A 15,733-nucleotide genomic window follows, 5' to 3' on the forward strand; every position below is an offset into this window, starting at 1 on the left:
TTCTAAAAGATAAGATTATATTTCACAATTTCCATATTTTTAAGTTTCTGAAAGGTTTTCCTGTTGAAGTCGGGGGCCTGGTGGAATGTAATCTATCTATGTGTGTGAATGCAGCTTCAACAATATTCAGGAAGCCTGACATACATCCCTTGTCTGACATCAAACTCTCTCCCATAACCAAATATTCCCTCCACTTTTGACACATTATTTCTACAATACCATTCAGAAAATAAACCACAGCAATTTGCTAAAGCTACTCTGACAGCACTTCAAAGACCTCAGGACCTCATGCACCAGAAGGACAAGGACTGCCGGCATTTTACTTCAAATTTCACAGACACTTGACCTGAAAATATATAAAAACTCCTTTCTCACCAGTGGGGTCAAAATTGTAAATATTCCTACCCCAAATCCTGTGAGAATTTATGAGAAAATTGCTGAGAATGTCAGTGTCTATACCCCTTTTAATTCTTCTGTGAATGTAATGATGGACTATATTTTTGAACAACTGCAGATCTTCTGAAGTAATTCACAAAGTGTTGTTGCTTAACGGGTTTTGGACATTACGGAGCTGGGAAAGGCATAGACAGAGTCAAGGGGGAAGAGTTTGTTCCCGTTGAGAGAGGGATAACAACAGGGGATTAAGAATCAACATGATTAGCAAAATAACCATAAGTGACCTGAAGAATTGTTGTTACACAAGTGATTGAAAGTAATAGTGGAATCAGATTCAATTGTCGAATTCCAAAAGAAGTTTGGTAGGTATCTGAACAACTTATGGGTCCATGGGGAGAGGGTAATGTTGAAGCAAACCAGCTTAATCAAGGAGTGTTAAACACTCTCTCTATCCCATATATGTGGGACAAATTTTACTGCCCTTTTTCATCCCAGGCCTGAATATTACCTAAACTTGCAAGGTTCTGAAGTGGAATGATTCAATTTCAGGGATTTACAATTGGCATTTCTGAACTTAAGATAAAGCTGCAAAAGATAATTGGGTGCAGGGGATTGCTGAACAACATTTGTAGCAAACACTGGTTCACAGAATGATTGTCATAAGACATACGAGCAGAATTAGGTCATTCAGCCCCATTGAGTCTGTTTCTCCATCTGATCATGGCCGGTTTATTTTCTTTCACAATCCCTTTCTCCTGCCTTTCCCCTCCCCCCCCCCCAAATCACCAGTGATGCCTTTATTAATCAAGAACCTATCAACCTCCACTTTAAATATACCCAATAGCTTGGCCTCCATTGCTCTTGGCAACAATGAATTCCAAGGATTCACCAGACTCTGACTGTAGAAATTCATCCTCATCATCTTTCTATTCAGAGGTTGTGCCTTCAGGACCTAGACTCGCACACTCCTGGAAACATCCTCTCCACATTCAGTCTATCAAGGCCTTTTAACATTTGATAGGTTCCAATGAGATTTCCCACTCCCCTCCTCATTCTTCTAAACTCCAGTGAGGACAAGCCCAGAGCCATCAAACAATCCTCAGACGATAACCCTTTAATTCACAGGATCATTCCCTTCAACTTCTTTTGGACCATCTCTGATACCAGCACATATGTTCTTGGCTATGGGACCTAAAACTGCTTACAATACTCCTATTGTGGTCTGACCAATGCCTTATAAAGCCTGAGCATTAAATCTTTGCCTTTATATGCTAATCCCCTCAAAATAAATGCTAACATTGCATTTGCCTTCCTAACTACTGACTCAGCATACAAGTTAATCTTTTGGAAATCCTGTACTAGGACTGCCAAGTCCTTTGCACATCTGATTTCAAATTTTTTCCCCATTTAGAAAATCACATTTGTTTCTTCTACTAAAGTACATGACCATACGATTCCCTACACTGTACTCCATCTGCCATTATTTTGGCCATTCTTCTAATCTGTCCAAGTTCTTCTGCAGACAACCCTGCTGAAAGGTTACAGTGAAAAGAAACCTTTCAGCCTATTGATTTGTCATGGCTCTATGTAAAGCAATCCTGTTTCTTTCACTCGCTGTCTTCTCCCCACAGTCCTGCAATTCCTTTCCGATACATATTCAGCTCTTCATTGAACTTGACAATTCTTTCCTACTCCTGGCAATGAATTCCTAACCCAAGCACTCACTGGATAAAACAATTTTCCTCATGCCACTTTCAGTTCTTCTTCAAATCATCTGCATTCTCTTCCTAGGTTTTGGCCCCTCTGCCAATGGGAACAGTTCCTCACCATCTACATGATCTACACCCTCCATGAGGTTAACTATCTCTGTAAGATCTCCACAACTTTTGTTCCAAGGATAGTAACCTAGACTTCTCAAGTCTATCCATAAAGTTAACGTCCATCCTCCCTGAAATTAACTTGGAAACTCTATTTTGCTCTGCCACAACATGTGGCACCCAGAGCTGGTTACAATGCAAGAGTTTTGGCTGAACTCATGTTATGCGTTTATACCCATTTCCGGGTGTATAGGGTGTAAGAGAGGGATAGCACCTCTGGTTGGGGAACATGTCGCGTCATTTTCAGGCAGTTTGTCCACCTTTGGCCCCCACCTGGTACTCAGCTCTCACCTGTGACTCCCCGTAGCTGTTTGCATGCGACAGCGGCCACACCCCGGGCACCGGCTTCAGCAAGTCGGCTAAACCAGGTGAGGGTGGCCGACGGGTCTGAAACCCTCAGTGAGATAGGGAGTCGTCTATCCCAGCGTGTGAAGACAGACTCCGGCAGACTGAGCGGACGAGACCAATGGAAGGTCGGAAGGTCAAGAAGGCGGTCTCTGCAAGCGTCGTGGAACGTGTAGAGCGCGACGAGACACAGAAGCCGTCCTGGTCATCCACTGCGCCTGGTCCCATCTCCAGCCGTCTCGACTCTGGATCCAGATGGGAATTGGGAAGAGAGAGTGAGGCTGAAATCCAAATTAAACGCTAGTCTCGACACCATCATCATCACCTTTGAAGTCCTATGGCGATGGGCGAGTGACGAAGCAGCGGGTGTGGATACACTGGGAGCTGTAGTCATGGACCAGCACACAGGCGGCTCAGGTCGCTTTGCTCTGACCGAAGGCGTAGTAAAACTCCTATCGACTTCTATAGAGTAAATACAGAGCCAAATTGGAATAAGGAAATAGAAACTGACTAATCAATTCAAAATGTTCAAGTTGTTAATAGAGTTGATGGTTGCAACCAGTGCAGGCGTGTATTTGGATTTTTGGACTTTAGTTAAGATCCCAGACAAATGTTGGTGAATTGGGAATTTAGAACATGCTCTGTGTGGATTGAGTAGTTTAATATACAGAAAACAAAGTGGAAATAAATGCATTTTTCTGAGGACTGCGACAAATGGAATACACAGGTATCACCCAACCTGAACAATACTGAGAGCACTAAATGTAGAATTTATAACAAAAAGTAAGCAATGGTAAATTTGTAATGACAAAGCTATTATAGTGATAAATATGCAAAATATCTTCCAAGTCATATTGGTAAATTGAGTGGTAAATAACATAGAAGATGTAGATATAGTGGGAAGATGCTGATGAAATGTTGATGTCCAAAGAGACCTGAAATTTGCGGCAGATGTTTGAGAATACAAATGGTATGTTGGCCTTTATTACAAGAACAATTGAGTCCAAACGTGGAGGTGTCTTACTACACCTACATATAACCTTGTTCAGAGCCCTCCTGGAGTGTTTTATATCATTCTAGCCTCTTTATCCCCCCAAAAAAGAGCTATAGAGACAGTGCCGCAATTTAGGCAAGGATGGGAAGATAAATCTGCCAAATGCGGTCAAATTGAAGATGCCAAATGGCTCTTCTCTAAATTTAGAAGAATCTGAGGCGACCTAATTGCGATGTACAACATTATTAAGAGGGATCAACAGGGCCATCATAAGGAGAATGTTCCCCCCTGACTGACAAGCATAGAACTCTGAAGAGGTGGTCGGCCATTTAAGACTGAGAGAGGGGGAATGTCTTCATTTCGAGGGTGGCGGATCTTTAGAATTCTCTGTTTCAGGGACTCTGTCATTGATTTCACTTAGAAATTAGAAGAATCGGGGGAAATGGGGAGATTGTAGGAAAACAGTGTTGGGTTAGAAAATCAGGCGTGATCTTGTTAAGTGTTGGAGCAAGTCCGAGCGGACGAACGGCCTGCACCTATGCCGTGTTCCAATAGTACCTTTGAAACCATAGAAAACAAGGGAGTACTTTTAATTTCGATTGTCTCGAGGACATCTCGAGGTCCCAGATATGCGAAATATTTCTTTTGGCTTTCTCAGCCAGGCCCAATTAAGATAATACACTCTCTTGTGCATTTAAGTAAGACCTAATGATATTCTGCATTCAATATTCATATAAAACGTGCTTTCGATAAACAGGTAGTAGCCAACTGCTGAACTTAGAAACACGAACAAAAAAAATCGTTAGAACAGAACACAGGTCTGTGTTACGTTTGTCATTGGAGTGCATGTATCAATTAAAAGCCCTATTAAATATAAATTAATGTTTTCAAAGTTTCCCGGATGACTGTAGGACATTATTTTGTAAATGCTTATTAACTAACTTATGCAATAATGGAAATATTTAAACGACACAATAAATTATAATCGTCAGCATTTTGGCTGCAAATGAGGATATACTCAAACAATGCTCGCAGATATAGCCTCCCTGAACTTGATATTCAGATTCCAGGACCACGCCAGTTTGTGGGAGGTGAAGTGGGACATGTAGTTCGCCGACTGGACGTCTCAATGTTCACTGCACCTGCCGGTGTTCAGTAGGAAGACCACAACTCCCAGTGTTCAGTCCGCGGCGCTGTCCAGACCCTCGATGCAGATTGGTCCATTCACCACAATCGCACGATCCGCAGGCTAGTCGGGCTGCGTGCACGCACTTAGCAACCGGCGCCGAGGCGAACGGACGGCTGGCCGGGACTTGGCTGCTTCGCTCACAGACAATAAGAACATTGAGTGGAAAAGGAGGAATAAAGGGGAAATTAATTCTCCGAGCAACGGGGGGAGTTCGGTCAGCCGTTTGAGAGCTGTTTGTCAAGAACAATGCATGCAAGTGCAAGCGCCCTACGGACCCTCATCAAAGGAGGGCGGGTAGTGAACGACGACTGCACCCAGGAGGCCGATGTCTACATCGAGAATGGCGTCATCCAGCAGGTGGGCCGCGAACTCATGATCCCCGGTGGTGCCAGGGTCATTGACGCCACCGGCAAGCTGGTGATGCCGGGTGGCATCGACACCAGCACCCATTTCCAGGAGACCTTTATGAACGTGACGTCCGTGGACGATTACTACCTCGGCACCAAGGTAATGAAAGGATGGGCATTGTTCCCACACACTCACCACACCCCAGCCACCACCTCTCATATATTTCACTTCTTGTAGCGTCCGCACATCCCATCCCACCTCTCCCTCTAGGCACACATTGCTCACCAGCATCCCATCGGAATCATCTCTTGTTCTCTCTCGCTCTTTCATAGACATTTTGATCAACTCCCAAACACGAAACAACTGCATCCCATCACGTGCCCTTATTTTAATCAGTCAATAAAAAATCAACGAAATCTGCCAACTTCCACCAACGCGACAATTATTTCAGATGTTATCAATTTATCGATTCTAATTGCAGCTTTGCCGTGTGATGACTAGAATGCCTTGATATTATTGTACACCGGGATGAAGCTGGCTGCAATCTATTTGATAGTTTGGGGGGAGAACTGTAAGTGCTCTGGGTTGGGGACGAGTGGAGAGTGAATAAGATGGAGTACTGAGAAGAAAAATAATCATCTTGCCAAAGGAAGGTGGCGTTGGGATTGTTATGTGTGGTTAAGAGAAGATAAATATGTCTCATCCTAAAAATCAACACTAGATATTTTGCTTATATTCATTTACATCATTTTGTGTTTGATACTGAAATGTGAAGAAGCTTACAAATCAAGTTGTAGAGATGATCATTGACTTGAGCAATTTTGTAAATCCAAGTTCACAGCCTTTGTACTGCTTGTTAGAAGAGTGGCAACAGCATACTGGGAAGGTCTTTTGGCTACCTTTATTATCACAGAAGGCAAATAGAAGTAGCTGAAGAGAGCACCTTGCACGGTATGGTTGAGTGGGACTGAAGGATCTGTTTCTGTGCGATATGAATCCCTAACATAACTGATAGTGCACCTGCAGTCTAACATTTACAATTCATATTTTTCTTGTCTAAAATAAGAAAATTTTAGCATTACTAATACTTTTTAAAATCTATTTTATAAAGAACAAATGGTCGTATATCACTCCCCTGCCACTGCTCCACAGAATAATTGTGTCATTGAATGCCAACGTAAGTGGGTAGACCATCTCTTGGTGGAAATGGTCTCCCCCAAGTGTTACCTGGCAGCTCATTGCTGGATGTAGTCAAGCTCTTGCTGGATGCAAGCAGAGGTTGCTTCATTTGCTGGGCAGTTTGGAATGACAATAAACATTGCAAGTCATCAGCAAACGTCCCTGCTGCAGTGTTGTGATCAAGAGGAAAGTTTTGATAGAAAAGGAAGTGGATCTAGTTACCGGTGCATTGTTGCCATGGGACTAGGATGATTGAACTCCAACAGGCATCTCCTTTGTGCAAGGGTGTGGCTACAATCATTGGTGTGTTTCTTTTGTTTTACCATATGGTCAGATGATGCCTTGATAGCAGTCATTTTCTCCTCATGTCTCTAATTCAGGTTTTTTTACATCTATGAGTTGTCCAGGACTGTGTAATAAAAACCAAACTGGGAGCAGCATGACCATAGTGAAATTCCATTGTGCACACAGATTTTGTTGCTTTCTTGATGATTGTGAATCAACAGATAGGTAGTGACGGCTGGATTGGATTTGTCCTTTTTCCTAAGTGGGACATGCATACATAGGCAGTTTTTCCACATTTGATTCATAGATGTCAGTGTTGTAACTTTATTGAAACAGCTTTTCTGGAGGTGTGACTAATTGTGAAGCAACAACGAGGGCTGATATGCTGTCTAGGGTCCAAAGTCTTTGCTGCTTCCAGTGCTCTCTGTCATTCTTTGAAATCAAATGGAGTGAATCAAATTGATAAGAGACTGGCTTTTTTGACATTTGCAATCAGAGGACGCAACCATGATGAATCATATATTCTGGCTGAATGTGTATTCCTCTGGAGTGGCATAGTTCCAACCTTGCTGAAATTTCACAGCATTTAAACTGGGGGAGATTGCTTCCTTGAACCTTTGCCAGTTGGAAATTACATGGGAGACTGTGAAGCTGTCAGTGAAGTGTATCTGAAACACTGTTTTTAAATTATTGAATTATTTATCTTCAAAACATTACCTCCTCTCCTCCTCGAACTCAACTGCATCCCTTAAGACCGTGGCTGTTAAAAGCCAATTAAGTGGGTTCTTTTAAATATTAAGAATGAGGTCCCAAATTCAATCCTGTTGGTGTGGAGAAATAAAATTGCATTCAAATATACAGCAAAACTTATGATTTGGGGGTTAAAAAAAACAGGCTGTAGCAGTTTTGCTATTTAAATTGTGGCTCTCCAGTTTTAGTTCCACTTGCACAAAGAAAGGAAAATCGTGTGGTATCTGATAGAGAAACTTTTATTTTCATTAATACATTCTGTGCTGTTGTTAATCAGGAGTATAATTGACTGAAGGTGTTTTATTTAGTTGTGTATTGCTCTCTGATCTTGAATATGAATTTTTTTGGAAACTTAAAAATATTTTACCTCAACTTTTACAAATGCTGAAATGAAATGGTGAATAGGGAATTTGGAATTGTTGATTGTAAGTTGTTAACAACATTTGTTCATGCTGATTACTTGTTGTTTCTTGAAACAGTTACAATTTTAAAATTATCTATAAAGGGGATAGGGCAAGATGTAACATTTTTTGCAATGCTGCACCCAAAGGACTAGGTTGAATATCTATTCATTGTTTAGCAATGCTGTTTGACCAGCCATAGTAACATCTTTTTGGACTCATTATCCCTCACTCTAGATCCCCATTTAATTCTGTCACAGTAGTGTAAATTCTTTGCTTGGAAACTTATAAATGGGCCTAGGAATTGCAGCAGCAGTGGGTGTGATGGAGGTTAAGTGGGGCCAGGAACCGCCTGAGCAATATTTGATATCTTAGAAAACGTGTACTTCAATTTGTTTAGGCTTTGTCAAAATTGAAAATAAGACTTTGGAACAGAATTGGGCTACTCAGCCCATCAAGACTGCTCCACCATACCATCATCATACCATCTGATTTTTTTTATCCCTCTCAACCCCATTCTCTCCATAACCTTTGAATCCCTGACTAATTAAGAATCTGTCGATCTCTGCTTTGGCCTCCACAGTCATCAGTATCAATGAGTTCCACAGATTCACCACTGTCTGGCTAAACAAATTCCTTCTCATCTCTGATCTAAATGAACATCCCTCTATTCTGAGGCTGTACCCTCTGGTTCTAGACTTATCCACTATAGGAACATCTAATCCACATCCACTCTCTGTAGGCCTTTCAATACTTAATTGGTTTCATCAAGGTCACCCCTCATTCTTCTAAAATCCAGTGAGTGCAGGCCCATAGCCAATGGGCAACCCTTGCATTCCTGGAATCATCCTCATTAACCTCCCCTGGATCCTTTCCAATTCCAACACATCCTTTCTTAGAAAAGGGGCCCAAAAGTACTCTCAATACTCCAAGTACATTTGCCTTCCTTATCACTGACTCAGCCTTCAAGTTAACCTTTAAGGAATCCTCCACAGACTCCTAGGTCTCTTTGCATCTCTGATTTTTGAACTTTCTCCCTGTTTAGAAAATACTTTACGTCTTTATTCCACCTAAACTTCCCTACACTATATTCCATTTGCCACTTCTTTGCCCATTCTCCCAATAGGTCTAAGTCATTCTGCAGATGCCCTGTTTCCTCAACATTACCTGCCCCTCCATCTATCTCTGTATCATCTTCAAACTTGGCCACAAAGCCATCAATTCCATCATCCAAATCATTGGCATATATCATGAAAAGAAGCGGTCCCAATACCAACACCTGTGGAACACCATGTCACCGGCAGCCAACCAGAATTAACCCCCTTTATTCCAACTCTTTGCTTCCTCCTCAACCAATCTTCTATCCATGTTAGTGTCTTTCTGGTAATACTATAGGCTCTTATTAGGCAGCCTTATGTGCAGCACCTTGTCGAAGGCCATCAACATCCACTGACTCTACTTTATCTATCCTGCCTGTTACTTCCTCAAAAGTATTCCAACAGATTTGTCAGGCAAGATTTCCCCTTAAGGAAACTATGCTGCCTTTTGCCTTCTTTATCTAAGTACCCTAAAATCTCATCCTTAATTATTGACTCCAACATCTTCCCAACTACAGAAGTCAGGCTAACTGGCCTATAATTTCCTTTCTTCTGCCTCCCTCCCTCCCTTGTAAATTGCAAAATTCACTCCATTCTTTAAGTCCTCCAGAACCACTGCAAAATCTGTTTACTCTTGAAAGGTCATTAATAATGCCCCCACAAATCCTTCAGCTATCACTTTCAGAACCCGGAGTAGTCTATCTGATCCAGGTGACTTAACTACCTTCAGTTTTTCAGCTTCCCAAGCATCTTCTCCTTAGTAATAGCAACTGCACTCACTTCTGCCTCCTGGCACTCAATTTTTCTGGCAGACTGTTAGTGTCTTCCACAGTGAAGACTGACACAAAATACTTATTAAGTTCAGGTACTATAACTTTGTCCCCCATTTTTCTTTTACTCTCCAGCGTCATTTTCCAGCAATCCAATATCTACTTTCGCATCTGTTTTACTCTCTATATATCTGAAAAAGCCTTTTGTATCCTACTTGATATTTTTGGCTAGCTTACCTTCATATTTCGCTCTATCTCTCGTTATGGTATTTTTAGTTGCCTTTTGTTGTTTTTTTTTAAAGCTTCCCAGTCCTCAAACTTCCCACTAATTTATGCTATATTTTAAGTCCTCTCTTTTCCTTTTATGCTGTCTTTGTACCTTGTCAGCCAGAGATGCCTCATTCTCCCTTTAGAATACTTCATCTTTAGGATGAATCTATCTAACGCCTTCCAAATTGGTCCTACAAGCTCCAGCCAGTGCTGTTCTGTCATCCCTGATAGATAAGCGGGTAGAAGAAGGGCAGCCAAGTGATCATATTTCCCGAAATGAGGCCTGGGCATGCCTTTCTATTATTGGGTAGACGTTTCTTATCTTGGTGTTCAGTGGTCTTATTATGTTGGGTTCTCTGATGCTACAGTTTAAATGCTGGTGATAATTGGGCAGGAATTTCTTCAAACAAACTGATTCAAGTCCCTGCCTATGATGGGATGGATTGCTTTTTATTTTGAGACGACGTCATGCATTATCTCAAGCATTTGATTATGGTTGGCCGCTCATGGTCTATAAACTGCGGTCAGGATCACAGAGCCAAATCAGAATATAGGAGGGTAATTGGAAATCTGTCTGAGTGGTGCCACAACAGTAACCTTTTATTTGATGTAAGCAAGCCGAAGGAGATAATTATTAACTTCAGGAGGAGGAAACTGGAGGTCCGTGAACCAGACCACATCAGGGGATCAGAGGTGGAAAGAGTCAGAAACTTTAAATTCCTCAGTTTTATCATTTCAGGGGACCTGTCCTGTGCCCAATTACGAAGAAAGCATCAGAGCCCCTCTACTTACTGACGAGCTTGCAAAGATTCACCATGACATCTAAAATTTAGACGAACTTCTATAGGTGTGTGGTCTCAGAAAGGCAGTGTCCATTATTAAAGACCACCAGCACCCAGGGCATGTACTTTTCTCACTGTTACCATCAGGTAGGAGGTGTAGAAGCCTGAAGACACACACTCAGTGATTCAGGAACAGCTTCTTCCCTTCTGCCAGCGGATTCCTAAATGGACTTTGAAGCTTTGGACACTATCTCACTTTTTTTAATATACAGTATTTTTGTTTTTGCACATTTTTAAATAATCTATTCAAAATACATAATTGATCTACATGTTTATTGTTTTATTTATTTTCTCTCTCTCTCTCTCTCTCTGCCAGATTAAGTATTGCAGTGAACTGCTGCTGCTAAGTTAACAAATTTCACATCACATGTTGGTGATAATAAACCTGATTCTGATCAAGTATATTGACTAGCTGCATCATAGTCTGGTATGGAAATCCTACTAAAAGTAGTGGATATAGCCCAGTCCATCACAGATTTAACCCCTTCCCACCATTGAGTATATCTGCATTAAGTGCTGTCGCAGGAAAGCACCATCTATTACCAGGGACCCTCACCACCCAGGTCAGTCTCTCTCTTCACTGCTACTATCAAGGAGACTCGCACCACCAATTTCAGGAACAGTTATTACCCATCAACCACTCAAGGACTCTAAATCTCATGTTCTCAATATTTATTGGTTGTTTATTTGTTTACTTTTGTATTGTCAGTTTGTCTTTTGCACACTGGATTTATTGAGTATACTCGCAAGAAAATGAATCTCAGGGTTGTATATGGTGACATATCTGTATTTTGATAATAAATTTACTTTGAAATTTGAACTAGAGTCCTCTTCTAATCAAATTTGGCCAGTTTGTCTCTCATGCCTCTGTAATTCCCTTTACTCTAATACTGATATATCTGACTTTATTGTCTCCCCCTCAACCTGCAGGGTGAATTCTATCACATTATGATCACTGTCTCCCAGGAATTCTTTTACCTTAAGCATCCTGATCAAACCTGGTTCATGATACAACACCCAATCTGGAATTGCCTTTCCCCTTGTGGGCACAACTGCAAGCTGCTCTAGAAAGCCATACAAATTTGTAGCTGCTCTACAAATTCCCTCTCTTGGGATCCAGCAGCAGCATATTAAAATCCTCCATGACTGTTGCAACACTGCTCTTATTAAATCCCTTTTCTATTTCCCATTTAAAATTTATATCCCATATGCTGTCTACTGTTCAGAGGCTTGTATATAACTCCCATCAGGATCTTTTTACCCTTGCAGTTTCTTAACTCTACCCACAAGGATTTTATATCTTCCAACCCTATGTCACCTTTCTCAAGATTTGATTTCATTTTTTTGCCAACAGAGCCACTGTACCCCATCAGCCTACTTATCTTTCCTTTTGATACAAGGTGTATCCTTGGATGTTAAGCTCCCAACAATGATCTTTTTTCAGTTACATCTCAATGATGCCCACAAAGTCATATCTTCCTATCTCTAACTACGCTACAAGATCATCAAACTTATTCCATTTACTCTGTGCATTCAAATATAATACTATCAGTCCTATATTCATCGCAGTTTTTGATTTTTACCCCCATGTTACATTTCACCTTATTCTATTAACTGCAATTTTGCCCTATCATCTGGCTGTCCAACCACATAGACTCACCTACACACTGCATCAACTTGTATACCAACTGCCCCATCCTCAACCTTGTCACTCTGGTTCCCATCCCCCTGCCAACTTGGTTTAAATCTTCCACAGCTCCAGCTAACCTGCCTACAAGGATATAGGTCCCCCTCAGGTTCAAGGGTAGACTGTCCTTTTTGTACAGGTCATAGCTTCTCCAGAAGAAATTCCGATGATTCAGAAATTTGAAACACTGTCCCCTGCACCACTTTTCTCATTTGTCTGTATCATCATCCTATTCCTGCCCTGACTAGTACATGGATCTGGGTATAATCCAGCATTTACTACCTTGTTCTTCATCCTTTTCTCTACCTTCCTATACTTTCTGTGCAGGACCTCTTTTCCCCCTTTCAATCTACGTCATGTGTGGCACGTGGCCAAGTGGTTAAGATGTTGGACTAGCGATCTGAAGGTCGTGAGTTTGAGCCCCAGCCAAGGCAGCGTGTTGTATCCTTGAGCAAGACACTTAACCATACATTGCTCCAGTCCACCCAGCTGAAAATGGGTACTAGCAAAATGCTGGGGGTTAACCTCGTGATAGACTGGTGTCCTATCCAGGAGGGGAAGTCTCATTCTCATTCGCTTCACGCCACGAAAACCGGCATAAGCACTGGCCTGATGAGCCTATAAGGCTTGGGACAGACTTTAACTTTTAACCTATGTCAATGGTTCCAGTGTGCACCACAACCTCTGGCTGCTCACCCTCCCTGTGGAGAATCTTCAACTGCTCTGAGACATCCTGAACCCTAGCACCTGGAAGCAATGCACCATCCTGTCTTCTCTTTTAAAGGCCACAGAATGGCCTAACCACTCCTATCATTGTCGCTCAGCTTGACTTTACCCTTTCCTTCAGAGCCTCAGAGTTGACTGCAGTGCCACTGGCTGCTGTGTCCTGATAGGTCATCCCCCCAGCAGCATCTAAAGGGATACTGCTTTAACTTTAAATGTTTGTTCAGATAATCAAGAATGTGCTGTGTTATAGTATTTAATGGTAACAAATTTGAGATTCTCTAAATTGGTATTATTGCAAAATAATTAATCAGCTCAATTTAATGAGTATTTCTTTCACTGTCATCAAAATGGCCACTAGATTTGGTGCTGATATGTGCCTGGCACATTTATTGTTTTTATTAGTAGGGAATGGAAGAAGGCAGAAACTGGAGGAAGCATCATTATTGAAATGCCAGATATGATCAAAATGTAACAGTATATGTTGTGTTCTGGAAAATGCTGTGCAGTTAATGGATCTGCTATGGATTGGATGATCTGAGAGGAGTAGAAATGAGCCAGCTGCTCTATTCTTGTCATATTATCACAGCTGAGTAGCTTGGTCAGAGTCTGTCTGCCAACCAGACCATGCAAGTCCTCTGCCAAATACTGCATTTGCATTAAGAAATAATTAGGCTTGGGATTACATTTACTGCAGGACCTTTATTTAATTGTCAGTATTGATTTAGCTCAACAAGAACTATAGATATGTTCATGAAATTATCTTAAACAATCTTAAATTAAACAATCTTAAATTATCTTAAACAAAGCTGACTTTTTTCTCTTATCTAGATCATTTTTAAAAGAGTGGACACTAGTTAATTGGGGCACATCGAGACCAATATATTTTGGCCCAATTAATCAGCTGCCCCAAAAGGTATAAAGGAAGACAAATTTTTCGAAGCAGTGTATGGGGTGTGGCCCCTGTTGCATGCAAACAGCTATGTGGGCCCTCAGTTGAGAGCTGAGTATCCAGTGAGGACCAAAGCTAACATTCAAGATTCAAATTCAAATTCTTCATTGTCCCTAACTTGCTGACGTAGTGAAGTCATTTCATCTTCACTCCCCACCGTTTCTGACATATCCAATTCTGAATGTTTGAAACCGCAGTTAGCAAAACAGTTCTGAATTATCTTACTGTTTATTTCTCACCAGCTATCCAAAGCAAAAATCACTGCTTTTTGAACACAGATGCAAGTGACACTATTTAAAACCTGTTGCTCTGAGCACGGTGTAGTGTCTGACAGCCACATAGGAGCAGGCGCCTGACACTATTCAGCAGTTCAACAACAGCTTCTTGTCCCAGTTAAATGGCATAGTGTCCCACATAAACAAATAGTCTGTCTAACTTCTCAAATAGTTTGTGTTCTTTAGGAGTTGTCCCAAATAACCAGCTGGCACAATTAACCAGAATCCACTGTATAATATTTTTTCCCACTCAGTGTACTTAGATTTCAGTGCACAATAATATTGAATTGAATGATCTTTATTGTCATTATACATTGGTACGATGAAACTCTGTTTGGCTTCCTGTCAGGCAATCGAACAAAGCGGCAGATAATGGGCTGTGAAATATTATTTCTAATTTTTGGTTATTAATTTCTAACTTTAACTTTCTGATTTAAATTGCCGGGTAGAATATTTTTGAATATAAAATGTTTGGACTAAATTTTAATTGTTACACCTTTGTTAATGTGGAAGTGAGTTTTATAACAAGGTAACACTGAGTGTGCATCAAAGAGACTGTATAAAACTACATTCAAGCATTAAAAGACCCTAGCTAGCTAGAGATGGTTATGGTTGTTGAGATGTCATTCAACTAGTTCCAAGTCATTGTTAGATATGCTCCTTGGTTCCAAAGGACAGCCATCTGCAATGCCTTTATCATGTATCTTTATCATGAAGAGAGCCTTTATCATAAAATGCCTTTATCATGAAGGGAGCGATAGTTTTAGGGGATTCTATAGTCAGGGGGGCAGATAGGAGATTTTGTGGGGCAGATCGGGAGTCTCGGATGGTATGTTGCCTCCCTGGTGCCAGGGTCCGGGACATCTCAGATCGGGTGCAGGCTATTCTTGAGAACGAGGGCATGAACCCAGATGTAGTGGTCCATGTAGGGACCAACGATGTAGGTAAGGTGAGTGAGGGCGTCCTGCTTAGAGAGTTCAGGGAGTTAGGAGTGAAGCTGAAAGGCAGGACCTCCTGGGTGACAATCTCGGGATTGCTACCTGTGCCACGTGCGAGTGAGGCGAAGAATAGAATGATTATGCACATTAATACGAGGCTGAGAGCATGGTGCAGGAAGGAAGGGTTCAGGTTTTTGGATAATTGGTCTTTGTTCCAGGGACGTTGGGATCTGTTTCGAAGGGACGGTCGACATCTGAACTGGAGGGGTACTAACATTCTTGCAGGAATGTTTGCCGGTGCTGCTCGGGGGGGTTTAAACTAGATGTGCAGGGGGCAGGGATCCAGATTACGAGAGAAGATGATATGATGAAGGATAAGGGACAGGTAGGGAATACACGTTTCCCAAATATTAAT

The 15,733-nt window shown here is 41.5% G+C and overlaps 1 protein-coding gene across 1 annotated transcript in view; it reads left to right on the plus strand.

Moving 5' to 3' along the window:
- The first annotated feature begins 4,897 nt into the window (after positions 1–4,897).
- dpysl5b (dihydropyrimidinase like 5b) overlaps positions 4,898–15,733 on the plus strand; it is a 72,163-nt gene continuing 61,327 nt past the window's right edge. The window contains exon 1 of the mRNA XM_059981735.1: positions 4,898–5,308. Within this exon, the coding sequence (XP_059837718.1) occupies positions 5,048–5,308 (261 nt within the window). The 5' untranslated portion in view covers positions 4,898–5,047. The remainder of the gene's footprint in view (positions 5,309–15,733) is intronic.

Source organism: Hypanus sabinus, chromosome 10 (genome assembly GCF_030144855.1).
Source record: "Hypanus sabinus isolate sHypSab1 chromosome 10, sHypSab1.hap1, whole genome shotgun sequence".
Lineage (NCBI taxonomy): Eukaryota > Metazoa > Chordata > Chondrichthyes > Myliobatiformes > Dasyatidae > Hypanus > Hypanus sabinus.